This window comes from Ovis canadensis, chromosome 18 (assembly GCF_042477335.2).
Source record: "Ovis canadensis isolate MfBH-ARS-UI-01 breed Bighorn chromosome 18, ARS-UI_OviCan_v2, whole genome shotgun sequence".
In the NCBI taxonomy this organism is placed as follows: Eukaryota; Metazoa; Chordata; class Mammalia; order Artiodactyla; family Bovidae; genus Ovis; species Ovis canadensis.
In genome coordinates, this window is record NC_091262.1 from 61,220,120 (window position 1) to 61,247,632 (window position 27,513).

General features: G+C 36.4%; 1 protein-coding gene across 7 annotated transcripts in view; it reads left to right on the forward strand.

The window, feature by feature from the left end:
• Nucleotides 1-27,513, forward strand: part of MIPOL1 (mirror-image polydactyly 1) — a 327,488-nt gene that overhangs the window by 226,953 nt on the left and 73,022 nt on the right. For all 7 annotated transcript variants that reach the window (XM_069558753.1, XM_069558756.1, XM_069558759.1 and 4 more), the window contains one exon: nucleotides 22,605-22,835. In XM_069558753.1, coding sequence (XP_069414854.1) covers nucleotides 22,605-22,835 — 231 coding nt within the window. The remainder of the gene's footprint in view (nucleotides 1-22,604; nucleotides 22,836-27,513) is intronic.

The following is a 27,513-nucleotide window of genomic DNA, read 5'->3' on the forward strand; positions in this document are numbered from 1 at the left end:
TCAGAGCTCTAGATCTCTTACTCCTCCTGGATTATAGGTTTCAGGGTGCTCCCCAAGTTTGACCTTCTCCTGAGCCAGTTTTCTTTGCCATCTGTGATGTGAACCTTCCACTCCTCACTTCCCATGCTGTCTAACTGGTCTACCACAGAGGTGTAGTGATGGTGTTGGCTAATACTTACATAGAGCTTTACTTTTGGCAGAGTTTCTTTCACAGCCATAATCTAAGTTGATCCTCATAACAACTGTGTGAAGTACGTAAATTGTCTGTCTTACAATTGAGGAATCTGAAATTCAGTTAAGTAATTTGCCCAAAGTCATGTAAATCATGAACAGAAGGGCCTAGGGCCTTTGACCACAAACCCCATTCTCTTTTCACCTCTCAATCACTGCTTATGATCCTTTGCTGGCAAATGGTACCCCAGGTGCCCTGAGATAACTAAAAGTGCCCCAATATAATAACAGAATGAAAATGTACAGTTAAAGTATTATGTTGGGATATGAAGGCTACTGGAAGAAGCATCTTACATACAAATCTATATGAGAAATAAAGTATTGTCAGTGTTAACTAGGAAGTAAGTCTTACATTTCTTTTATTTCTCTCAAAACTCTCTTGGGAGGTAGCCGCTAAATTTTTTTAATTATTATTTCACTTAGAATATCATTTAAAAAGACACTGTCTCTTCTAGGGGAAAAAAGTCTTTCTATGATTTTTATTACAACTATCTCTCAGCAATCTTTTCATTGTTTGTGATAGCAATTCTATAAATCATTTTCCTGGACTGTGTCCACTTATTCCTCTGATTTTAACACCTACGTATATGCTGATGACTCCTAAATGCAGATACACAGCCCAGACTTCTCAGCTTCAGTCACTGTATGCAAACTATCTGCTGGACATTTCCAGATGATATTTCTGGGGCACTCCAATTCAGAATGGGTATCCCAACTTCTGAAACTGAAGACAACTTTCTTTAAAATAAAAACTGCTCTTCCTTCTAAGTGCCTGAGTCAACATAGTCATCTCTTTCCCTTCAAATACTTCTGGAATCTGTTTCCTCTCTTCTATCTTGATTGCTGCTAAGTCACTTCAGTCGTATCCGACTCTGTGCGACCCCAGAGACAGGAGCCCACCAGGCTCCCCCGTCCCTGGGATTCTCCAGGCAAGAACACTGGAGTGAGGTGCCATTGCTTTCTCCAATGCATGAAAGTGAAAAGTGAAAGTGAAGTCGCTCAGTCGTGTCCGACCCGCAGCGATCCCATGGACTGCAGCCTTCCAGGCTCCTCTGTCCATGGGATTTTCCAGGCAAGAGTACTGGAGTGGGGTGCCATGGCCTTCTCCCTTTATCTTGATTCCCAGTACCCTATTCTGTCTCTCATTATATCTCACTTGAACTACTGGGAAAGTGTTGGTCACTCAGTCGTGTCCAACTCTTTGCAACCCCACAGACTGTAGCCTGTCAGGTTCCTCTGTCCGTGGGATTCTCCAGGCAAGAATGCTGGAGTAGGTTGCTATTCCCTCCTCCAGAGGATCTTCCGGGCCCAGGGATTGAATCCGGGTCTCCCACGTTGCAGGTAAATTCTTTACCGTCTAAGCCACCAGGGAAGCCCTGAACTACTAGGATAGCCTCCTAAATAATTTCTCTGTAGCCAGTTTTGTTATCTTCAGATTCATTCCCCACTCCTGACTGCCATTTCCCTTCGTAAAGCCTTTAAATAACAGTCCTCCCTTCCCACAGGATAACATCATAGTTCTTAAGGCTTCTGTCATGATCTCCCCCATGACTGCCTCTTCCCCTTCACCTTTGCCCTTTCCCTGCTGTTTAGCTGAGGCCACCTACACACCCTTTTTTCCCCCAAAAAAGCTTTTACTTATGCTTTTTCTTTTTTTAAGGAACTGTTCTCTTCTTAAAAATCTGTTACCGTTCTCACCTCCCATTCACCAGCCCAAATAGGTGTGCTTCCACTCTGTTTGTATTGTAATCATCTGTCTCATCAGCTGCACTCTGCAGTTTGTAACACTTGGGCTAATAGTATATTTGGTATATTATAGACACTCAGATTTGGGCTTCCCTGATAGCCCACTTGGTAAAGAATCGCCTACAATGTGGGAAACCTGGGTTCGATCCCTGGGTTGGGAAGATCCCCTGGAGAAGGGAAAGGCTACCCACTCCAGTGTTCTGGCCTAGAGAATTCCATGGACTGTACAGTCCGCAGGGTAGCAAAGAGTCGGACATGACTGAGTGACTTTCACTTTTTATTTTCAGACACTCAGATAGTTTTGAAATGGGTGTGCTTTTAAAAATGTTGTGTTCTTGAAAACTACATGTTTTTAAGTTTTTAAATTTATTTCATTTTGTTGTGAATGATCTCTTTAGTAGGTCAAATTTGGTAAAGTCATGTTGCCAAGTTAGATTTAATCCATATGCATGTCATTTTTTCATTAAAATAATAATTTGTTATTCTCTTTTGTAACATGTTTCAATAAGTTATAAAAAAGTAACATATGCTGATAATATTGCAGAAGCCCTGTCTCATGTAGACGAAAATATAGGTTTCTTCTCTATTATGTTAATATTGGTAGCTTTTCATTTATGAATTTATCATACCCATAGCAGGAAACAAACTAAATAAAATAAATAAGCTGAAGACCAGCTTTCAGTCCTTTGCCCATCCACATCAGTCTCTTTTATATTTTTTTTTCTAGTTGAATCTGCCTTCCAGTTAGCAGATATTTTCTTGAGTAGTGAACAAGATCAGATAGTTATTCCCCAAGTAAAGAACAAATTATAGTTAGGCCCATGTTTATATTTGTATTACAGGTAAGTTCTATACATACCTACAATGAAAACTTATTAAATGAAAAACAAGCATGTTGCAGCTATGAATTTTTCAGATAAAGGAAATACAATCTTGCTTATTGAAAGGAGCCTAACATTCTTTGTTATAGTATACTCAGCAGCAGTACATCTTATCCTAATCCACTATTTCAATCCAAAGCTAGCTAAATATTGGATTGTAAGGACAATAAAAATTTCCCTGCTATATCATTTAACTGTCAGTTTGTTGGATTGGTTGGTTTGTTTGTTTTGATGATTTACTTGCTTCAAAGAGATCTAGAAGTTATATTTGTCACTCTCCAAAGTAAACCTCTTATAGGCAGTGATTATCAGAATATAGATGGATGTTGAAGTACTATAAAACCTAGTACTTATGATTTCAAACCTTTTCTTATTATCTGAAAATATTTCAGTTTATCCTAATGTCTTATAAGAATATAAAATCTTTTTGAAAATAAGTGTGAGTATATGAAAACTCACTTCATAGGCTACCTTCAAGGAATTGTCTTTACAGTCGAATCATTCTTCAAAATTGTGACTAATGGGGCTTCCCTGGTGGTCCAGTGACTAAGATCTTGCGCTCCCAATGCAGGGGGCCTGGGTTCGATCCCTGGTCAGCTCACTAGATCCCACATCTGCAACTTGACACAGCCAAATAAATAAATAAAAATATTTTAAAAAAATAAAATTATAACTAATGTTCTTTTGTGTATTTGCATAATATTTACATATACCTTTACCATTAAAAAGAAATACTACAATAAGGTGTACTTTGTTGACTGAAAATTTATTCTGGAGATACATATAATACAAAAAGTGGACTCATCATGAAAATATAAAATTTGAAATAAAACATTAGTTTTAAAAACTGATGAATTGGAGGAGAACATAGGCAAAACACTCTCCGACATAAATCACAGCAGGATCCTCTATGATCCACCTCCCAGAATTCTGGAAATAAAAGCAAAAATAAACAAATGGGATCTAATTAAAATTAAAAGCTTCTGCACAACAAAGGAAAATATAAGCAAGGTGAAAAGACAGCCTTCTGAATGGGAGAAAATAATAGCAAATGAAGCAACTGACAAACAACTAATCTCAAAAATATACAAGCAACTTATGCAGCTCAACTCCAGAAAAATAAACGACCCAATCAAAAAATGGGCCAAAGAACTAAATAGACATTTCTCCAAAGAAGACATACGGATGGCTAACAAACACATGAAAAGATGCTCAACTTCACTCATTATTAGAGAAATGCAAATCAAAACCACAATGAGGTACCACTTCACACCAGTCAGAATGGCTGCGATCCAAAAATCTGCAAGCAATAAATGCTGGAGAGGGTGTGGAGAAAAGGGAACCCTCCTACACTGTTGGTGGGAATGCAAACTAGTACAGCCACTATGGAGAACAGTGTGGAGATTCCTTAAAAAATTGCAAATAGAACTACCTTATGACCCAGCAATCCCACTTCTGGGCATACACACCGAGGAAACCAGAATTGAAAGAGACACATGTACCCCAATGTTCATCGCAGCACTGTTTATAATAGCCAGGACATGGAAACAACCTAGATGTCCATCAGCAGATGAATGGATAAGCAAGCAGTGGTACATATACACAATGGAGTATTACTCAGCCGTTAAAAAGAATTCATTTGAATCAGTTCTGTTGAGATGGATGAAACTGGAGCCGATTATACAGAGTGAAGTAAGCCAGAAAGAAAAACACCAATACAGTATACTAACACATATATATGGAATTTAGGAAGATGGCAATGACGACCCTGTATGCAAGACAGGGAAAGAGACACAGATGTGTATAACGGACTTTTGGACTCAGAGGGAGAGGGAGAGGGTGGGATGATTTGGGAGAATGCCATTCTAACATGTATACTATCATGTGAATTGAATCGCCAGTCTATGTCTGACGCAGGATGCAGCATGCTTGGGGCTGGTGCATGGGGATGACCCAGAAAGATGTTATGGGGAGGGAGGTGGGAGGGGGGTTCATGTTTGGGAATGCATGTAAGAATTAAAGATTTTAAAATTAAAAAAAAAAAGGAAAACCTAATGAATGGAAAAAAATAAAATAAAATAAAATAAAAAGAAAAAAGAAAAAAATAAAAAATAAAAACTGATGAATTGTTATCTGGGGAGTCTTTAACATAGAGGATAGAGTGAAAAATAGGTGAGACATAAGAGCCTCTCAGACCAAGGCTGTAGGTTAGTTCTCCAGAAAGGGACCTCAGCTGTCAGGTATGTCTTTGCTAAATAAAGCTGAGTAAACTTCATTCTCAAACTTTCCAGAGGAGTAGGAATCTTAGTCTGTTTTATTCCTTGCTCTCCCCATAGTGCCTAGAACTGTGTCTAGCACAAAGTAGATATTGTATAAATATTTGTTGAATGAATGAGTGATGACAGTGAAAATGAGCCTATCCTCAACCAGACCAGAGTTTCCACACATTGGCCTTTCAGCAATCAGATCATCAGTTATTCCCTCTCTTAGATTCAGAAAACACTTGTCAGTAAGAGAACACTAAATAGTCTCTCCCTCACCTACTTTACAAAGATCTGACGGTTTCTTTTTAGCACTAGCCGACTATGCAAGCCTGTAATGAGTTAAATATTTTCCACAAGGTTTTTCTCATACCACCTTGATACACACATAGTGTGTGCTGATACACACCATCATTAGCTACAACATCCACTATAGATCAAATCCTGTTCCTTTTCAAGACTCAAATTAGACATAATGTCTTCTAAGAAGCTCCTATACTCCCTACCCTTCAGTCTGTCTGAGCTGGGTGCCCCTGCTAGGTACTGCCACAGCTTCTTTTACTTGTCTTTTTTAATTTCCCAACCAGACACTTTTGAAGAAACATATTAGAATTGAATCCCTTAATGGCATCACATCATATGTTTTGGTTTCAGAAGTTAGTTGTCTCGTAAAGTGTAATTGATGCTATTTATCATACGTTATAATATGCAATTATGTATCAGAGCTGGCAAAAAAAAATATTCTAAATTTCTAGGTAAGGTACTCATCTATTTAGGGAAGTAACCCAATTTAATTTTTGCATTTACATGAGTCATTGGTCACCTGTGCAAATTTTAAATTTATTCCAGTGAGTTTTTTGTGACCATTTAAAAGTGAGGCCCATGACATGCGCCTGCTGGCCTGCCCCTAATTCTTGTCTGATCTGCATCCCTGGCCAAATTCTGAGAAGTAGGGCAATACCATTATATCACATAATATATATCAAAATGAATATAGACATATTTTCAAGAGACATAAACAGAAATACTAATTTTAAAGCATACATATTCTATGCCATCTTTCCAAACTTTAGTATGTAGAGCTTAGCAATGTAAAAATGAACTCCTTTTAAAGTTGGAAATAGTGCCTTACAGTTGGAGTATAAGTCCATCTAGTCAAGGCTGTGGTTTTTCCAGTGGACATGTATGGATGTGAGAGTTGGACTATAAAGAAAGCTGAGCACCGAAGAATTGATGCTTTTGAACTGTGGTGTTGGAGAAGACTCTTAAGAGTCCCTTGGACTGCAAGGAGGTCCAACCAGTCCATCCTAAAGGAGATCAGTCCTGGGTGTTCATTGGAAGGACTGATGTTGAAGCTGAAACTCCAATACTTTGGCCACCTGATGTGAAGAGCTGACTCATTTGAAGACCGTGATGCTGGGAAAGATTGAGGGCAGAAGGAGAACGGGACAACAGAGGATAAGATGGTTGGATGGCATCACCGACTCAATGGGCATGGATTTGGGTAGACTCCAGAAGGTGGTGATGGACAGGGAGGCCTGGCGTGCTGCACCTCCTGGGGTTGCAAAGAGTCGGACACAACTGAGCGACTGAACTGAACTGAATAGTGCCTTACTCTCTCAAAGCACCATGTTATTAAAGACCTCCTAGAAAGGGTTTTAGGAAAGATTCAGAAACCTTTCTTTCATATAATTGGTTCATCTAATAATATCTTAAAAAATTAACTTCATATGTCACTGATAGTAGGTGGCTATTTCTGTTCTATGCACTAGCCATGTCAGGCCAAAAAAAATGTATGAACATTCCTTTCAGACCACCACAAAGTAAAGTAAACAGGTCATCCAGGTATTGTTAAACCCAGTGTTTCCACCTCAAATCTGGCACATTCGTAAAATTTTTTCATTCTGAAAGCTTAACTTTAAACTTTTTTGCTTTCACACTTGTTTTTAATTTTCAATTTTAATCCTTTTGATGTAGGATGCCTCTTAAAAGGCCATTAATTTAATACAATGCTTTGAGTCACAGGTTCTTATTTGATACTTAGGAGAATAATTTGTGGCTTTCTGTAGTTAGACTATTAAAATTCATACTTTGTAAAACAGTATTTGGTAGTAAATTTAGTGTTAAATTTTTAGATAAAATGAGCCTCATTTCTAGAAAGAGTCTAAACAGTTATCAATATTCCAATGAAATTTAAACCTGAAAAGATTTCTTCCAAATTTAAAAAAGTTGTCAGGTTTGTTTGTTTGTTTTTGCCCAACCACAAGTTAGAGTAAGTGAAACAGGAGGGCCTAAGAATTCAGAAATTAAAAAGGTAAAGGTGTAAAACTCAACCTTTATTGTGTTGAATAGAAAGCAAAAATCCAAATGCCTTCTGATTTTTACAGGGCATGTAGCAACTCTGTAGCAACAGAAACTTTATAACATTTCCTGATGACAGAAGCCTACAATGAGTTTTGAAAAAGTCTGGTGCAGTGTTTAGTAAAATGCAGAGGCTAGGTTGTTTTATGCTTTGAGTTAGCATTTTGCCAAGAAGAGAAGAGAAGTTGGTGATTTGTTTTCCCCTCTTATGTTTAAGTAACAGAGTACTGATTAAAATGAGCATTTTTTCATATTCTCATTTGGTCTTTTTCTGAGCAGGATACCCAGTAAAATGAAATCCAGATGCTTTTACACCTACATACTGTATTGCTGAGCAAATCATTTATGGAAGAGAAGGCAAGATAAAGTTGCTTTTAAGAGTCCTTTAGCATATCAGTTTGATAACTAGCAAAACACCTCTACTGCCATTAAATATTTACCAAGACTCAGCTTTGGGCAGGGAGGCAGTTTGGTGCAACAAATTTGACTCTGTGCAATGCCATTGATTAGCTATCAGAAGGACATAGTTAATAAATAACTTTAGGTATTACAGAGCACTCTACATTCTTGTCAAATATTTTCTCTGAAGATGACCTAAAAAAAAGTCAGTTACAACCAGCATTCACCCCAGCGATGATTGCACAAGCACAACTATGAAAGAAAGAAAGGCCAGGCAAATCAGTTGAGCAGTAAGTACTTAGGCAATCTTTCCTAGTGACTGTTGTCATTGCCGCTGGACTTTAGAACTGAACATGTTTACATTTAATTAGAAAGGACACACAGTTTACAGCACAGTAGCTATCAATATCGGATCAGAATTGATTTCCGCTTTCTCCCCAGTGATTGCTTCCTTCAAGCTAATTAAAAAAGGCATATAACCAAAATGACTCACATAAATTTTAAAGCAAAGTAAACAATATTTCCTGGAGACCAAAACAAAAGTAAATGACATTCAACCTGATTATTAGCTACATTTTTTTTAAAGAATTCTGATGCCTATAAATGTGATATAAGGCACGTTTAGTGTTTTTCAGCCTGCTGATAAATCACATATTCCCTTCTGAAGAAACCTGAATGAGTGCTTTACTGAGTTCTTTAGCTCTCAAAGAACAATAACCTTACTTTTATCTTTATAATCCCTAAGACATATAGATAAGGCGGTCGGATAGAAGCTTGCACTGATTTTATTCATGTCTTCAATTTTCACATATTATACAGAGAAACTGCTAAAAATATAACAATAATTATCAAATTGATTTCCTTTTAAATAAGTTATATAGAGCACATGTGTAATTTGCTAAAATTAAGGGAATCATTCTGGTATATGTGAGTGTATGTAGTATGTACACACCTAGAAATGTCCGACTCTTTATGACCATGCCCACCAGGCTCCTCTGCCCATGGAATTTCCTAGGCAAAAATACGGGAGTGGGTTGCCACTTCCTACTCCAGGGAATCTTCCCAACCCAGGGATAGAACCCACATCTTTTGTGTCTCCTGCATTACTGGGCATATTCTTTACCACTGCACCACCTGGGAAGCCCTGTATGTGAATAACACATAGCCAAAATTATCAGCAAAATTATGAAAAAAGATATTTTCTTATAACTCTATTCATTATAAAGGGAACTCTTTTAAATTTCACAAGCTAACATTTGTTGATTATGCTATATTATGGTAAAAATTGATTTCAAAATTAAAGATATAAAAGAAAGTAAGGGAGACAGAACGATTACCCACTGGAAGAACTGTGTTACAGCCCTCCTTCTTTTTCTATGCATCTGCCTTATAATCCCTCATCTAGAATGCAAGGCCGTCAAGATGTAAGGAAACGCAGAATGATTCAGATTAGAAGCAGGCCTTAAGCAACATTCATTAGTCAGTTTGCAAATATTAAGCAGTTCTTCCAGGCACTAAAGATAAAGGTAGTGAGCAAAATCTCTGTATGATCAGACATTTTTATCTGCTTTGGTTACTATTATATCCCCAAGCTTTTAATGTATACTCAGTACTCTATATGTTTAGTTGCTCAATAAGTATTTATTAAATGAATGACTCCTTTCAGACATTATTTCATTACGAGCAAATATTCACTCATCCACCAGAGGGGAGTCCAGTAGCACTTGTATCTAGTATTCCAGGAAAACTGCTGAAATCCACAGCAGTACCATGGTAGATGAGAGTCAAGGTGAAATCCCCCTCCAGAGGAGAATAATTCATGGGAGCTATTTTTGCTTGCTTTTCTTTCTTTCATTTTCTTTTTAAATCTTAGGCTTTTTCTTATTGTTAGTGTTCACAAAGCAATCAACCTGGAAGCCGCATTGCTTAACTATAGACCAGTACGTATCCATAACTTAGATTCTGCAGGGCACACACCAATCACAGAGATTCGAGTCAGCCATTAAAACATTAAAAAAAAAAATTAAGAACCACATGAAGCAGACCGTCAGTTCCACAAATATTTATTAAATCCTTTTCTGGGCACTAGAGATCAAATGGTAGGCTGCAGTCCATGGGGTCGCCAAGAATCGGACACGACTGAGTGACTTCACTTTCACTTTTCACTTTCATGCATTGGAGAAGGAAATGGCAACCCACTCTGCTGTTCTTGCCTGGAGAATCCCAGGGACGGGGGAGCCTGGTGGGCTGCTATCTATGGGGTCACACAGAGTCGGACACGACTGAAGTGACTTAGCAGCAGCAGCAGCAGAGATCAAATGGTGGGGGGGGGAAAAATTGCTTCACAGCTATCCAGTTGAAAGGTCAGAGTACTATAGGAACACGTGAGAGGATCAGCTAATCTGGACAACAGGTCAGATTTCTTAGAGAAACTCATATCCATGCTGAGATCTAAAGGATGAGTAGGGGCTAGATAAGTAACAGAGAATAAGGTCAGTGTTCTGGGAGATATGAAAGCTGTTCATTCTGGCCTGGAGTATAGAGATTAAATAGGTGAATAATGAGAAATGAGCTAGAAAGAGAGGCATGAGGAGCTTTGTAAATGATGCTTAAGGAATTTGGACTTTACCCTCGGAGCAGTGAGGAGTCATTGAAGAGTTTTAATCCATGTAGTCACACATTCACATTTGTGCTTTAGAAAACTCACTCAAGGCAAAGAACAAGTGAAGACTACTGCAGTAATCCACTTAAGAAAATAATGGCAGACACTCTAAATTTATGATAATGGTAATGGGGCTAGAAAGAAATACTGGAAAGATACAAGGGAGATTTAAGTTTAAATCAAAAGGATTGATTAGATTGTGTGTGAGAAATAGATGTCAAGGATGATGCATAGGTTTTGAGCATCAACACTAGCAGTACCCAGTGAGAAGACAGGGAAAGAAAGGGCTGATTTGTAGAGGAATATAAAATGAGATCATGAGTTTAGTTTTTAGATATACTGAGTTGTAGATATTTGTAGGATGGCCAAGTGAAGATGTCTACTAGGTGGTTGTGTAGATCTGCTGCTGAGGATAGAAATCTGAGTTGGAGAGAAAGACTTCTGAGTTGAGAGTCATTAGCGAAATAAATGATTGAGTGAAACCATGGGACTGAGTTAAAATCAAGGGAGAGGGTCTAGAAGTGAGAAGACAACAACAGTTAAAAGTTGGGTAAAGAAAAAGAAGCTCCCAGAGGAGATTAAGAAGTGTCAAGAAATACTTTTGATGAAGCAGAAAAGCCAAAGTGTATTTTTATAGAAAGCATTTTCAGAAAGAATTGGCTTCTAATAGATAGTAAAACATAGAGATTGAAAAATGAGCAACATCATCGTTGGAGCAGCTGTGGATAGAGCAGATAGCAGAGCTTTGAATAGAATTTGAGGTGAAGATAGCAAGCACAGACAGTTTGATTCTAAATGAGATGATCCCAAAGTAAGTCCAAGAAAAATCTCATCTTTTAGACCAGACTAGCATACCTTTGAACTTAGTCAGAATCTCTGGTAGAAAACAGAACAAAGCAAAAAACTCCATAAATGGAATATCTGAGCCAAGGAAAATAAAGAAAATGTGAGTTCTAGAACTTTATTTCCCAGATTTGAAAAGAAATGAAATCACTCAGTCGTGTCCGACTCTTTGCTACCACATGGACTGTAGCCTACGAGGCTCCTCCATCCATGGGATTTTCCAGGCAAGAACACAGGAGTGGATTGCCATTCTTTCTCCAGAGGATCTTCCCAACTCAGAGATTGAACCCGCGTTTCCCACATTGCAGGCAGACGCTTTACTGTCTGAGCCACCAGGGAAGCCTCAATATAATTCCATGCCCTTGAAATTCCACTCAGAGAAGAAGCAAGGTGCATCTTAGCAGTTAGAGGCTGTTTGTCATATAAGGTAATGAAGAGACACAAAACACACCCTACCCAGACTAGAGCCATTGTTTTAAAAGGTAAATCTTGTTCCCCTCTCCTTAAAATCCTTCAGGAGTTTCTCATTTGCCTTAGGAAAAGAAGCAAAATCCTCCTTATGTTCTGAAAAGGCCCTCTGATCTAGTCCCAGCCACTTGTTCAGTGATACAAACACTGGTTGTAGCTGGGCTTCATTGAGCTCATCAGCCATCCTTATTATATACATAAAGTACAGATAAATAGATAAATATATAATATATCCTTATGTAATAAGAGAAGGAAATGGCAACCCACTCCAGTATTCTTGCCTGGAGAATTTCATGGTCAGAGGAACCTGGTGGGCTACAGTCCATGAGATTGCAAAGAGTCAGACATGACTGAGTGACTAATACTTACTAACTTACTATGTAATAAGATCATCATGTTGTTATGAAGCCTTGGTATATGCTCTTTCCTGTGCCTGAAATGTTTCCATCACCTCTCTTCTAGTTAGTGCTACTCTTACCTTTAAATTTCAACTCAAATATCACATCCCTTCCTTGATAGCACTTGCAGTCATTTGAAATGTGTGTTTAGTCACTACTATAGCTCTAGCAAAGTGCCCCAGCACACACTAGTCATTCATTTACATGAGGAGGGGAAGCAGGGCCTGACATGTCACCATGCAGCCGCCCAATTCCAAGTAAAGCAAAGCACATGCTTCCAGTCTGTGTGTACTGACTGAACCCTACTCAACAACTCAATTAAACAAACAACGGTACAGCAACAGCTGTGTATCAAGCACTGTGCCTTTGTAATGGTCTCATAAAATGAATTTATTTAAACTTCATAGCTGAGAGCAGCATCAGTGCTTATCCTAGGCTTTCTATAATGTGAAATAAAACTATATATATAGGACTTAATTTACTTTTCCTAAGGGAGTCATTTAGGATCATTAATAAAATTGAAAAATATTTACCCTATGTAAGAACAGTTGGTCTGCTGTTTTTACATTTTTAGTAGAATGATTTATTCATGCAGATGGTATGGAGCATAGCTTTTCAATAGTTGAACATACTTCTCAGCCATTTGCTAAGAAATAGGCTAGTAAGAGCGTGGCCAGGCTCCTCAAAACCTTTTGTCTAGAACTGACCCTTATGTGGGTGATACTCTTCCTTTGTGACTGTTTGTAGATGGAGTGCCCCATCTCAGTAGAAAGAGGATGACAAATTATGATAGTTGACATTTAACTAGGCCTCCGCACTGTGAGATCACTTACGTCTGGAGCTGACTGACACCACTCTCCTACATTGTGCAGGGATTTCTTCTACACCATTTCTAACAGCTTAGTTATCTAGTGTCTACATAAATATGGTATCTGATCACAGGTAGGGCTTATCTTACCTGATAAGGTGCTTCGATTTATAACTTAGACATGGCTGAATTCAGGTGTGATTAGGTCTGATTTGGATATTATGCCATGGCTGGCCATGCTTGCCTTTTGTTTATTCCTTTCTCGTGTCACTTTGGATTCCTACTAAAATATGGTTAATATGATAATCTCTAGTCTATCTATGTTGCTGTGAAGATTTTCTCTTAGTCTGTGGATTGTGTTTTCATTCTCTTAACGGTGTTTCTGGCAGCATACAAGTTTTTAGTTTTAATAAGGTTTTATATCTATTTTGTTTTCATGGATTATGTCTTTAGTGTTGTATCTAAAAGCTCATTGTTAAACCCAAGATCTCATATGTTTTCTCTTATGTTATCTTCTAGATGTATATTGTTTTGCATTTTACTCTTCAGGCCTATAAAACATTTTTAATTACTTTTTGTGAAAGGTGTCAATTCTCTGTCTAGATTCTTTTCTTGTGTGAATGTTCATTTGTTCCAGCACTTTGAGAAAAGGCCATTCCTTGTCCATGGAAGTGCCTTTCCTCTTTTGTCAAGATCAGTTGGCCACATTTGTATGTCTGTTTCAAGACTTTCTGTTCTCTTCCACTGATCTGTTTGCCTCTTCTTTTGCCAGCAAAATGCTGTCTTGATTGCTGTAGCTTTAAGTCCTAAAGCTGGGTGATGTCATTCTTCTGACTATTCTCCTTCAATATTGAGTTGGCGGTCCTAAACCTTTTGCCTCGCCATATAAACTTTAGAATCAGTTTGTCAATATATAAAATAATGTTCTGGTCCTTTGATTGGAATTTCATTGAATCTATAGAACAAGTTAGAAAGAATTGACATGTAATGGTATTGAGTCTTTTTAATCATGTACATGGAATATCTCTCCATTTATTTAGGTCTTTGATTTCTTTTATTCCAGTTTTCTTCCTGTTGGATTTATATCTAAATATTTCATTTGAGGGAGTGGTAATATAAGTGGTATTATGTTTTCATTTTAAACTGGAACTGTTCACTGCTGCAAGATAGGCAAGCAATCAACTTTATATTAACCTTCGATCCTGCAGCCTTATTATAGTCACTTATTAGTTCCAGGAGTTTTGTTGTTTTGTTTCTGTTGAGTCTTTGAGATTTTCTACATAGACAATCATGTCATCTGTGAACAAAGAGAGTTTTATTTCTTCCTTCTTAATCTGTATACATTTTATTTTCTTATCTTATTGCATTAGCTACAACTTCCAGTACTGTGTTGAACAGAAGAGGTAAGAGGAAATGTGTTTGCTTTTGCTGTGATCTTTGGGAGAAAGTATCTAATTTCTTACCATTAAGTATGATGTTAGCTTTAGAGTTTTTTTGGCAAATGTTCTGTATCAAGTTAAGAAATTTCTTCTCCCTCTAGTTAGCTGAAACTTTATATTATGAATGGATCTTAGATTTTGCCATTGCTTCTTCTGAATTTATTGGTATAATCAAATGATTTTTTTCTTAGATTGTTTTATGATAGATGACAATAATCAACTTTTTGATGTTTTATACCTAGAATAAATCTTATGTGTTGGAGTGCATAATTCTTTGTGTACTATGTTGGGGTTGATTTACTAATATTTTGCTGAGGATTTTTGCATCTATATACATGGGAGATAATATTCTGTAGGTTTTTTTTTCTCATAATGTCTTAATCTGATTTTGGTTTTGAGATAATGGCAGGACTCATAGACTGAGTTTGGAAATATTTCTTCTGTTTCTACTTTCTGGAAGAGATTATGAAGAGTTAATTGTTATCAAAAGAAAAAGAATTGGTATCATTTCTTCCTTAAATGTTTAATTAATTCATCTGGGCCTTGTGCTTTCTTTTATGGGATATCATTGCCTGTTGATTAATTTAATAGATAAAAACTTATTCATACTGTCTATTTCTCCTTGTATGAGTTTTGTTAGTTTGTATCTTACAAGGAATTTGGTCCATTTTATCTAAGTTATTAAATTTGTGGACATAGAGTTGTTCATAATGTTACTTTTAATGTCCCTGGGATCAGTGAGGACCTCTCTTTCATTTTGCTATTAGTAAATTTTATCTTCTCTTTCTTGGTTAGCCTGGCTAGAGGTTTATTGATTTTATTAATTGTGATAGGCTAAAAATGCCTCTTCTCAAAGATATCCACATTATTTTTTTTTCTTTTTGAATTAAAGTTTCTGCTTTCTTTTTTTTTTTTTTTTCACTTTACAATATTTATTGGTTTTGCCATACATCAACATGAATCCACCATGGGTATACACGTGTTCCCCATCCTGAACCCCCCTCCCACCTCCCAGATATCCACATTAAATCACTGGAACCTTTAAGTGTTACCTGTTGTGGCAAGGAGATACAAGAAAGTTCCAAACACTTGGGAACTAAACAACAGATTTCTAAATAATCAATAAGTCAAAGGAGAATTGTCAAGGGAAATTAGAATATATATATATGTATGTATATATGTGTATATATATATATATATATATATATATATGTATACACATACATGTGGAAGTGAATGAAAATCAAACTGCCACATAGCAAAATTTCTGAGACACAGCTAAGGCAATGCTGAGAGGGAAATTTTTAGCACTAAATTCATACCTTAGGGAAATTTGAAATGTATCAAATTAGCAATCTAAGGTCCTACCTCAAGAATATGGAAAAAGAACATTAAAATAAATACAAACCAAGCAGAAGGAGGAAAATATTAAAAATAAGAACAGAAAGAAGCACATAAGAGCAGAGAGGACACATGACGAATATCAGGAATGATAGGATATCACAATGGACTTTCCAGAGATAAAAAGAATAAGAGATTACTATGAACAGCTCTACATGCTTAGAAACGGAAACTTCAAGGGACAGACCATTTCCTCAGAAAAAACTACTATTTCATTTTTGATACATGCAACAACCTGGATGAATTCCTGGGGAACTATGCTGTGTGAAAAGAGAAAATCCCCAAACCTTTCTATTTGTATAACACTCTTGAAATGACATTATACAAATGGGAAACAGGTTAGTAGTTATTAGATTTAAGGAGAGGGTGGAGTGGTAAGGAAGTAGGGAAAAAGGAGGTTTTTGTGGTGAAATACTGTTTTGTATTTTGTCTGTATCCATGTCAATATCTTGGTGGTGCTATTATGCTATAATTTTACAAAATGTTACTGTTGAGGGGAAGGTGGTTAAGAATACCAGGCATCTTCTGTATTATTTCATGCAACTCCATATGAATTTACAATTATCTCAAAACAAAAAGGTAAATCATGAAATATTCCTCAAAAATGGAATGGAATGGAGTCGGGATGAGGGAACACAGTAGAGAATGAGGCTTCGCACAAACATAAGGACAAAAAGAAGGAAAGTAAAACTGATACGACTCTTCTAGAACACTAGAGTCCACTTGTTCAAATGGAGCATTTAAGCAACAATGTTCAATAGATAATTTTTGCAAGCCTCTTATAGAAAACACACTGTGCTTGGCCATAGAAGGAAATAAAGAAGAGTAAAAGTATTAAAGTAGAAAAGATAAGACAGGCATGAAGTAGGTATGAAGGATAGTGGAAAATGATGAAGTTGTGTCTCCTTGGCAGGATATGGGAGAATGACTTCATGCTGGTTGTGACAATTCATCTGGGTCTTAAAGTGTAGTGATCAGGCATTCATAGTAGAGGCAACAGTGTGAGCAGTAATCCATAGTGAAAAGTGTGAGGGTGTTTTTAAAGAATAGTTTATGTTACCATTTGATTAGAATAAAAATTTTTGATAGCATAGGTAGGATGAAGCCTGAAAAGAAAAGCAGAACAGAGTTCTGGAGCACCTTGAATTGTCAGACTAAGCCTTGGGACATCAGCCTAGAATTCTACATCCAGGGAACTTACCCTCCAAAAGTGAAGGAGAAATAAAGACTTTCTTAGATAGACAAAAACTGAGGGAGCTTGTCACCAAAACACCTGCCTTGCAGGAAATGTTAAAAGAATTTCTTCAGAGAAAAGATACTCACAGTAAGTCAGCAACTCAGTCAGCAACTGACTTACTGTGAGTAAGTCAGTTAATTAATTGATGCAATAAACTGGGAAGTAAAAAAGAGGCTCTGTCTTCTCAGAAAATGTAGTTAGGACAGCATAGCTCATACTTCTGCTTTCCATATTGGCTTTGTCTTTATTTATTTTTATTCAGTAAAACAAGCCAAACCTGCCTGTTTTTTTTTTTTAATGATTTAATAATGTTATCAGTGAGTGATAAGGTTAGGAAAACCAGGTTACTTCTCCCAGTTCATGAAAAATCTGTAGCAACAGGCAGGTTTTTTTAATCATAGTATTTATAAAATATCTAAGTATTATATGATATCTTATACAAAATAATTAGATATAAATTATTTCTTTTAAATTACATAATATAAAAAAATTATGTAGTGTATAAATAGCTGGTTTCTGCCAGGTGTTGTGGTAGATATTTTCATATAGATAGATCACCTCACTTTTTTCTCATTTAAACTTAATGAGGTTTTTCTCATTATTTTAGAGTTGAGGATAACAGTCAAAGGGGTACTGTATTTTTCAGACAGAGTGAACAGCAAGACTGAAATTTGAATCTTCTTCTTCAAAATCCAAATCCAATCTCTGTTTACCAGATTTGACATTCTTGACGTATTAGATTGGATAATTCTTTGTCGTGGGGATCTGTCCTCTGCAATGTAAGATGTTTAGCAACATCTCTGGCCTCTGCTCACTAAATGCTGGTAAAAGTGTTTTTAAAGGCTGACTTCCTAAGGAAACATTCACTAAGAATTACATAATTTCAAAACTGGAAGAGTTAATTTAATTTTTTATGTTACTTCGTTATCTTCATAATAAATAGGGTTGGTTACCATCCTGTGTTAATGCCCTGTAAGCCACACTCTTTCCGGGGGTGACTAACAGCTTTTCTGTTGTTGTTTTATCATTTATTCTTACTGCAACTTAAAATTTTTTCCTGTACAATGTCATTTAAGTGCCATTAAATTGCAGTGCTGCTGCATGGGAAAAGATGCATCTGAAAAGCAATGCATCTCAATCAACTTGGAACAGAGGTTAAATGTGATATGACTCTGAAGAAAACTAAACAGTGTGACCCTCTTGTCAATTTAGGGAAGAACTTTCTGAAGAAAAGTGTTAGTGCAGGCTTTCCTCGTGACTCAGATGGTAAAGAATCTACCTGCAACGCAGGAGACCCGGGTTCCATCCCTGGGTCTGGAAGATCCCCTGGAGAAGCAAATGGCTATCCAATCCAGTATTCCTGCCTGGAAAACTCCATGGACAGAGGACCCTGGCGGGAGACAGTCCATGGGGCCACGGAAAAAATCACCAAAACAAAAATTTACTTCAGTGGTTATAGATTTATACACACTAGGAATATATCCACTCTACTTCACCTTTATTCCTCTAAGAAAATTTCCCTAAATTATAAGCATTCTGATTTATTGAAGTTTATGAATATATTCTTCCCATAAAATAAAACTTCCCTATGTAAGTTAATATGTGGGAATTAGAAAGTAAATCACATGATGATACTGAAAAAAACTGCAAAGTATTATAAGTTCTAAGGAAAAGAGGTTCTATGAGGGAGCATATAAATTTAAATTAAGAGACATAAAGTTTTATCTGAGAAAGCAGTACTTAGGCTGAGACCTAGGAGTTTCGTCACATAGAAGCGTGGAGAGAAAGGCATTCCAAACAAATGCTTCAAGCAGGAAAAGCTTGCTGTACCTGAGAAATGGAATGTCTGCTAAAAGGTGGCACGTAGAGAGACCAGATGACAGGCTTTGTAGCCCATGGCAAGTAGGGGAGGATTCCAGCCCAAGTAAAAGGCTGTGGTGGGTGTTCAGATCCTGGCTCTGCTAGGGGTGAGATTAATTAAATTACTTATGTCTTTGCTTCAGTTTTTTATTAGTAAAAAAGTAATATTAATAGGACTTTCGAAGTTGTTGTGAGGTTATTTAAAATATGTAGTTCGTTATTATCGTCAGAGATTTATTCTGAATTCAGTGAGGAACTATTACAGGATTTTGAGTGACATTATCTAATTCATCTTTTTATGAGATCACTTCAGTCTGAGAAAGACTTGATGGGGATTTAAAGGTTTCCAAAACACACGGAATGATGAGTAGCTTTTTGAGCTTGAGAATAAAGGGTCCCAGTCACAGGTCCATCTGAGAGGAAAATTAAAATCAGGTAGTATAAACTTACTCCCCAAAAGGAAAATACTAAATGATAGAAGACTAATAAATGATGAATGATTAGGGAGTTAAATTAGGATAACATTTATTTTAATAATGGTATAATTTTTAAAACTGAGTCATTGATTCTTAATAGTTAATTGTTTATAATATACTAGATAGTGTTTTAGGTATCATAAACAAGTGCAGAATTCCCAAAAAAAAAGCTGACCGACTTTAAATATTAAATGATGAGCATATATGTAAGATTAAATACAAAGGAACAGGATAGGCTAAGATTTTTTTTAAATAGGACACAAGAAAGCACTGCCATAAATGGAATAATAATAAACTGGATTTCATTAGCATTAAGAACTTGTATTCATCAAAAGACAACATTAAGAGAATGAAATATCACTGTACCCCTATTAAAATGGCCACCGTTTAAAGAACTGGCAATCCCACTCTAAGGCTGCACGTAGAGCAACTCGAACTCCCTTGTGATGGGAGTGTACATTGGTGTGACCACTTTGGGAAACTTTGCCGTATCTGCTAAATCTGGACATACATATATCCTAAGGAGAAATTCTGTTTCAGGTATGAGTGCTTACGTCACTTATATCTCAGTAAACCTGGAAACAAAAACCAAACAAAAAAGAAGCAAGTGTGTAGGTCCATCGAAAGATACATATGAGAATTTATTCATGGCAGCAACCTTGGAATGGTGAAATAAGTTACTGTATATTTATGTAACAGAATACTTAATAGAAAAAAAGGGGGGGGAGAACTACATGCAACAGCAGGATGAATCTCATAAGCTTTATGTTAGGTAAAATACGTCAAACAAAAAGTTCAAAAACAAGCAATATTAATCTTGATAGAGGTTGAATTAGTGATTACCTTTGGGAAGGGGATCAACTGTAAGGACTGGAGTCTTCTGTATTTGTTCTGTATTTTGTTCTTTCAGTTCAGTTCAGTCTCTCAGTCGTGTCCGACTCTTTGTGACCCCATGAAAGGCAGCACGCCAGGCCTCCCTGTCCATCACCAACTCCCGGAGTTCACTCAGACTCGCGTACATCGGAGTCCGTGATGCCATCCAGCCATCTCATCCTCTGTCGTCCCCTTCTCCTCCTGCCTCCAATCCCTCCCAGCATCAGAGTCTTTTCCAGTGAGTCAACTCTTCGCATGAGGTGGCCAAAGTACTGGAGTTTCAGCTTTAGCATCATTCCTTCCAGAGAAATCCTAGGGTTGATCTCCTTCAGAATAGACTGGTTGGATCTCCTTGCAGTCCAAGGGACTCTCAAGAGTCTTCTCCAACACCACAGTTCAAAAGCATTAATCCTTCGGCGCTCAGCCTTCTTCACAGTCCAACTCTCACATCCATCCATGACCACTGGAAAAACCATAGCCTTGACTAGACGGACCTTAGTCGGCGAAGTAATGTCTCTGCTTTGGAATATACTGTCTAGGTTGCTCATAACTTTCCTTCCAAGGAGTAAGTGTCTTTTAATTTCATGGCTGCAGTCACCATCTGCAGTGATTTTGAAGACCCCAAAAATAAAGTCTGACACTTTCCCTGTCTATTTCCTATGAAGTGATGGGACCGGATGCCATGATGTTCGTTTTCTGAATGACATTTAAAAGTAAAGAACATAGACTTTTTAGAGGTTTTGTTTTGTTTTTAGTTTCTTTCTTGGGTCTTTCAAGTAAACAAAAAGAGTGGATTGAAAGAAATTGGAAGTTGGAAGAATGTAGATGGTATGAGAGGACAGAGAAAGAATAGGAAAATGAGCAAGAGACAGAAGTCTTTAAGTATATAGATTGGTAGAAAGAAGAATGAAATAAGAGTTAGATACATAAATAAGGAGGTGAAAAAGCACAAAGGAAGATACTTTCTTTGCACTCCGCCAATCTGGCACCATACACCATTTTTATTTCATACATAATAATCAGTCACTTGACCACAGTGTAGCAGCATTCTCTCTTCCAGATTAAGTTGAATTCTGGAATGATTTCTTTTGGTGTGCTAACGGTCCCTGCTTCAGGTCCATCTTATTTCCTTGTGACACCTTCTCCAAAGTGAACACCTTGGAGAGGTGTATAGGTTGCTAAAGCAAGAAGAAATTTATAATTACTTTAGTTTGAAAAGTTTTAGATAAAGTACTAGGCTAGATATTCGGCCAGAGTTAAAGTTCCCTGACAAGCTTTCTGCAGCTTTAAGGATTAGATTACTTTCTTTCAACATTATCAATCTGTATTATATAGTTGGGTTGTTTTACTTCGAGTCTCCCATCGACATTTCTTTTGTATGCATATACTGAAATGATTTTATTTAATAAAAAAAGAACATCTCCTGTGTGGATTTTAAATTTCCCCTTATTAAATATTTATATTTTCAAAATGTCTTTATTTAATTGAGTGAGGTGCTTGGTGCCATTTCAAAATAACCTCAGGTGGTAGGTGTAATGACATATCAAAGATTTGACCTTTAGCATTTTAGGATTCTATTTGTCTGCATTTTCTTCTGCATTCATTTGGTCTTAATTTATATGCTGTTTCTCTGTATGACTTAATGAGTGGGTGTATTTGGAGTAAGATTCATTAACAAAAAGAAAATATATCTGAATACATATTATTTCTGTGCGGTCTGACTAGTAATTTTAACCTCATTCATATCTCAACTGTGACAAGTAGAAAATGCTGTGTATAAGGCTTCTCAGTATTTGTACAAACCTCATTCATTCTCATTAAGTGTTCAGCTGAATTAGACCCTGGATCTACTAAACTGATGCCCATTCTCTTACTTCTCACTTCTTTGCAGTCAGCTTATTACATTCTTTTATTTACCTAGAGATACTTTATTTTCCAATTCTTTGCTATTCCTTTTAAAGAAAATTGAATGTAATATTTACACTGATATAATTAAATTAACATCTTACAGCATCTTTTTGTATGCTTTGGTAGCAAAGATAATCATTTGTCTGGGTAGCTTTCAGCTTAGAAGCAGAGAAATGGATAATTATCAAGTATAATATTGTGATATAAAAATTACTTTCATTTATCCATTTAAGTATGCCTTTATTGATTTTTAGAAATGGATCTTTCTAACTGGAGATTTTTGTTTAATAGATTATTGGTTTGTAAGCCTACATATTTATGTTTAAATTTTTTTATTTTTATATTTTCTCAGTTTACACAAATCTTTATCCCAAGAAGAAAATTTGAAGGATCAGTTTAATCTTACACTTAGTACCTATGAAGAAGCTTTAAAAAATAGAGAGAACATTGTTTCCATCACTCAACAACAAAATGAGGAACTGGCTACCCAACTGCAGCAAGCTCTGACAGATCGAGCAAACATGGAATTAGAGCTTCAGCGTGCTGTAGAGGCCTCCCGAACGGCCAATGATAAAATTCAGAAGTAAGTAAAATGATCTTGTATTATTTCAAAAGTATGAAACAAAACAAGGCAAAAGCACTTTGTTTTGGCAACTAAGGAATATGTTATTCATGTTATTATTAGTTTCAGACAAAAGTGGATTGAGCCAAATGAACTTTTTTAGACTACCTGTCATATTTAAATTTGGGGTCAAAAAGTCATTTACTTGGAAATTGTGGTTACTGTTTAGGGCAAACAACTTTTATTTTTGTTTGTTTTTAACTTTCTTTAACTTAGTAATTGATCTTCATGAGTTCATGGAGGCCATACGATAAAAATCATTTCATAGGTAATACATGAAGTTATTAGCAAAGGGAAGAGATGGGCAAGTTACCAACTTTATTCATTTAGCATCAAAGTAATCCTGCCTGAGCTGAAATCTATGATCTTGCAGTTTGAGACCTCTAGGTACATAGAATCCAGTACAGTGAAATTCATTTTCTTGTGTTGTTCCTCTGAAGAATTCAATACAGCTTTCACAGTGCATGATATTTATTTTAAATAATCTTTGCATTTTTATTCAGATTAAAATAAAGCTGCATAATCAGTCAGTCTTTAATGATAGCTAGCAAAATGATAACAACTTATCAGATAATGAAGTCACTTGTTAATTGATGAGACTTGAACACTGTAGCAGAATTTTCTAAGGCAGCTTTAAGGTAATAGAACTTTGTCATTTTAACAGAGCCTTTTTTTATGTATTGCTAACAGCATTGCATCATTTACATACCTAATCGCATTCAATTCTAAGACACTAAATTGTAAGACAAAGAGTTCTAAAACATACCCTTTTCCTTAGCAGTTTTTTTCATTTTTACAGTATGAAGTGTAAGTGCTAATTTCAAGATTTCTTACTTCTTACTACTTCTTATTTGAAAATAGCTCTCAAACATTTCCCTCACACTCCTGAAATTATATCTTATATCTTGATTCATAGCCTAAGGTCAAGTACATATGTAGTCAAGACTTTTTTAAAACAGATTAGGAATTTTGCATATTAATCTTTAAATCAATGTCTTCTACCTTGAAACTTATGATTTATGATATTATGTTTTTATAGGTTTAAAGATTAAGTTTATATTTGACCAGCAATTGTCTATAATTATTCACAATGAAATATTAACGTTCTAAGAGCACCAAGATAGATATTTAGGTCTATCTCATTTCATTGTCAATTACAAATCAGTAACTTTTGACAGTCAAGATCTATTTTGGATCAACTTGCTTAAAAGCTACAAGTAATTTAAAATTTCAGTTTTCTTTACATGTAATCCTTTAATTTCTTTATATAACTAAAATTCCCTAAAATTGTGTTTCCCAAAGAGCGTTAGATTTCTAAAATATTTGGAAATGTTGTCAGCTTTCATTTTTAAATCTCATCAGCTATCTTATTATTTTGTAAAAGAAATAACTTTGTACCCCAAGAAGTAGAAACAACATTTTCTCTTGTAATGCTTAACCTTTTGAAAAACTAGTGATACTGCCCTTAATTTTTCACATTTTACAACAGTCAAATCAAGACTTGGAAATGGCACCAACCATGGACAGGATTTAAGTGCAATAATTATGTCAGTTACCAGAGTTAAATGTTAAATTTTAATTTAAATGTTAAATCTTTTATTCTGATTTCTAGCAATCAGACCTAGAGGAAGTATTATCAGGCTTTCCTTTTCATATTTTATACACTATCTTTCATCTCTAGTTGCTCTCAAGTGTGCAATGTATCTTCATTACAGTTATGGTGGGCATCAGCCTGTTTTATTGGATATAAGATGATAACCTTCCAGGAAGCCAACTTGTAAGATTTTATTAGATGGTATTAGTATCCTCTATATAATCCGAGTTACTATTACTAGCAATTATTTTTGAAGGTCCTTTGTAAGTATATCAGTATTCCAGGCAATAATTAAAATTTAAACTAAAAATGTTCACAGTTTCCCTTTCCCTTCATAACTAAATTTCTTAAATGGCTGGTCTGTATTCACTCTAATTTTTCAGTTCCCATTAGCTCGTCTACTACTCAATGCACTATGGTTAGCTCTTATACTAAAATGGTTCTTCTTAAGATCACCAGTAATTTCCTAAATATTAAATTCAGTGGCCCATTCCTAACTATACTTTATTATAAAACTAGTATATGATCATGGCAAAATAAGTAAAAATGCTCATACGTCTTCAACATGTTAATTTAAAATCTCAGGCTCTGGATTCAGAATGTATGGTATATGAACTAGGACATTTCATCTTAAAACATTGTGCTGATGTGTGCAATAAAATGTGGACAGTAATATTCCTGCCTCATCATGTAAGAATTAGATGAGATAATACATGTGATGCTTTTAGAAGAATGTGCATCGCATAGTTCCTCCTTTTGCCATTTCACTCACACTGCACTGTCTCATTCTTCAGAAGGGCACTACCTTTTCAAGGCTAAATGCCTTTATATATGTTGGCCTCTCTCCTTGGAGCCTTTGGCCCTTTTCCTTCATGAGAATTGTATTCATCCTATGAGATTCACTGCAGTGTAGAAGACAGTCAAGATGTGTAGTCAAATCAGACAGACCTGTGTTTGAGTCCCTGCTTTCCTACCTATTTCCTGTCAGATTTGGGGCAGATTGCTTAACCCTTGAAGCAAAATTTTTTCAGTGAAAGAATTTGGACAGTTACACTGACTTCACAGGGAGACTTTATGTGAAGAATAAACCGGATGGTATGTAAAGATGCCTAGTTTGTAATAGTTACTATAGCATTCTGCAAATTATATCATTAGTATCACATTTATCAAACCCATAGGAGTAGTTCAACTGTCTTTTCTCTACCAAGTCTTCTCCAACATTCTAGAAAGTTAAATCACAGTCTTCTGTGTCATAGATTTTTTTGGTGAAAAATTACTCCTCTGAAAATAAACCCTTCCCGTTCTGTATTTCCTATCTCTATCATAGTCCTCAAAAGTTTCAGCCCTTTCCTTTTTCCCTCACTCTTGTCATTCACGTTCACTTTGCCATCAGTCTCTGTTGTCTGCTGGCTAAGTATCTCCTGATTCCCACCACTCTTCCCTTGTTAATTTCATTAATGCATGCCTTCATCATCCCTCATGGCTGTTGAAATAATTTATTCCTCTAGACTATTGAAATAATCTTAGAACTAGTTTACCTGCCTGTAGCTCTCTCAAAATTTGTCTTCCTTACCGCCACCAGAGTTAATTTTTCTAAAACACAGATCAGGTTATATTATTTCCCAATTTTAAATCTTTCAGGGACTCTTCAACCCCTGCGAGTTAAAGTTTAAACAACTTAGCGTGTTGTTTAGCTTAGCTTAGCTTAGCTGCTGCTGCTGCTGCTAAGTTGCTCCAGTCGTGTCTGACTCTGTGTGACATAGACAGCAGCCCACCAGGCTCTGCCAACGCTGGGATTCTCCAGACAAGAACACTGGAGCGTGTTGCCATTTCCCTCTCCAATGCATGACAGTGAAAAGTGAAAGTGAAGTTACTCAGTTGTGTCCAACTCTCCGCAACCCCATGGACTGCAGCCCACCAGGTTCCTCCATCCATGGGATTTTCCAGGCAAGAGCACTGGAGTGGGGTGCTGGAGGCCTATTAATGGGCTTCTCCCATTGTTTTAGTATCATCTTCCCCCATGATGCCCTACCACAGTATCTCTGCTCATGCCATTTCACCTTCTTAGAAAATATTCCTCCCTTTTAGTGCCTTGCCAGATTTTTGTTATTCCTTAAATTCTTATCTAAATGTTACCCCTATGATGGTTCTTTATATTTCCATTCTTTAATGCTTTCGTAATACTCAGTCCATACCCTTATTAGAAGTCTTAATCAAATAGGTGTTAAAATTGCTTTGTATATCTGTATCCTATCTACTCTGATCCCTGCAAAATTAGTCATCGTGGAGCTTTTCCAAGCCATAGATGGTGTTCTGTTCATCTTTGTATCCCCATTGCCTCCAAATACTTGGCACAGATGCCCGCTGTTAAGTGCGTACTCTATAAATGCTTATGAACATATAGACTAGAACAATTTAATAGTTTGATATAATGACAGAAAGGGGTTTCCCTGGTGGCAAAGTGGTAAAGAATCCACCTGCCAATGCAGGAGACACAGAGACAGGGATTTGATCCCTGGATCTCCTGCAGGAAGAAATGGAAACCACTCTAGTATTCTTATCTGGAGAATCCCATGGACAGAAGCACCTGGCAGGCTACAGTCCATGGGCTGCAAAAGAGTCAGACACAACTGAGTAAGTGAGCACACACACTTGCTAGTGATCAGCTTGTTCTAACCACAAACTTCCATCAAGTTTAATTACATTTAAAAGACCTGAAATCTTCAGTAAATAGGACAGAGAGACCATAAACTATTTCTGATAACTGTATTTTAAATTTATATTTTATTTCTTTGAGTAAATATTTTTCTTAAATTTTTTAACCTATAGGAGTATATTTGGAAAGGAAAGTTGTACAGGATTACTATCCGTAAAGTAGCCAATATTTATAGGCAGATAGTCACTTACAGGGTAAAATGTGATGAATGCCAGACTTCACAAACCAAAAATGACTTCTTGGCCTAGGTATCTGGGTGATACCTAAAATTTCACCAATGGAAATCCATTCCTTTGCCTTCAGCATTACTCTCTTTAGGTAGGTCTCTT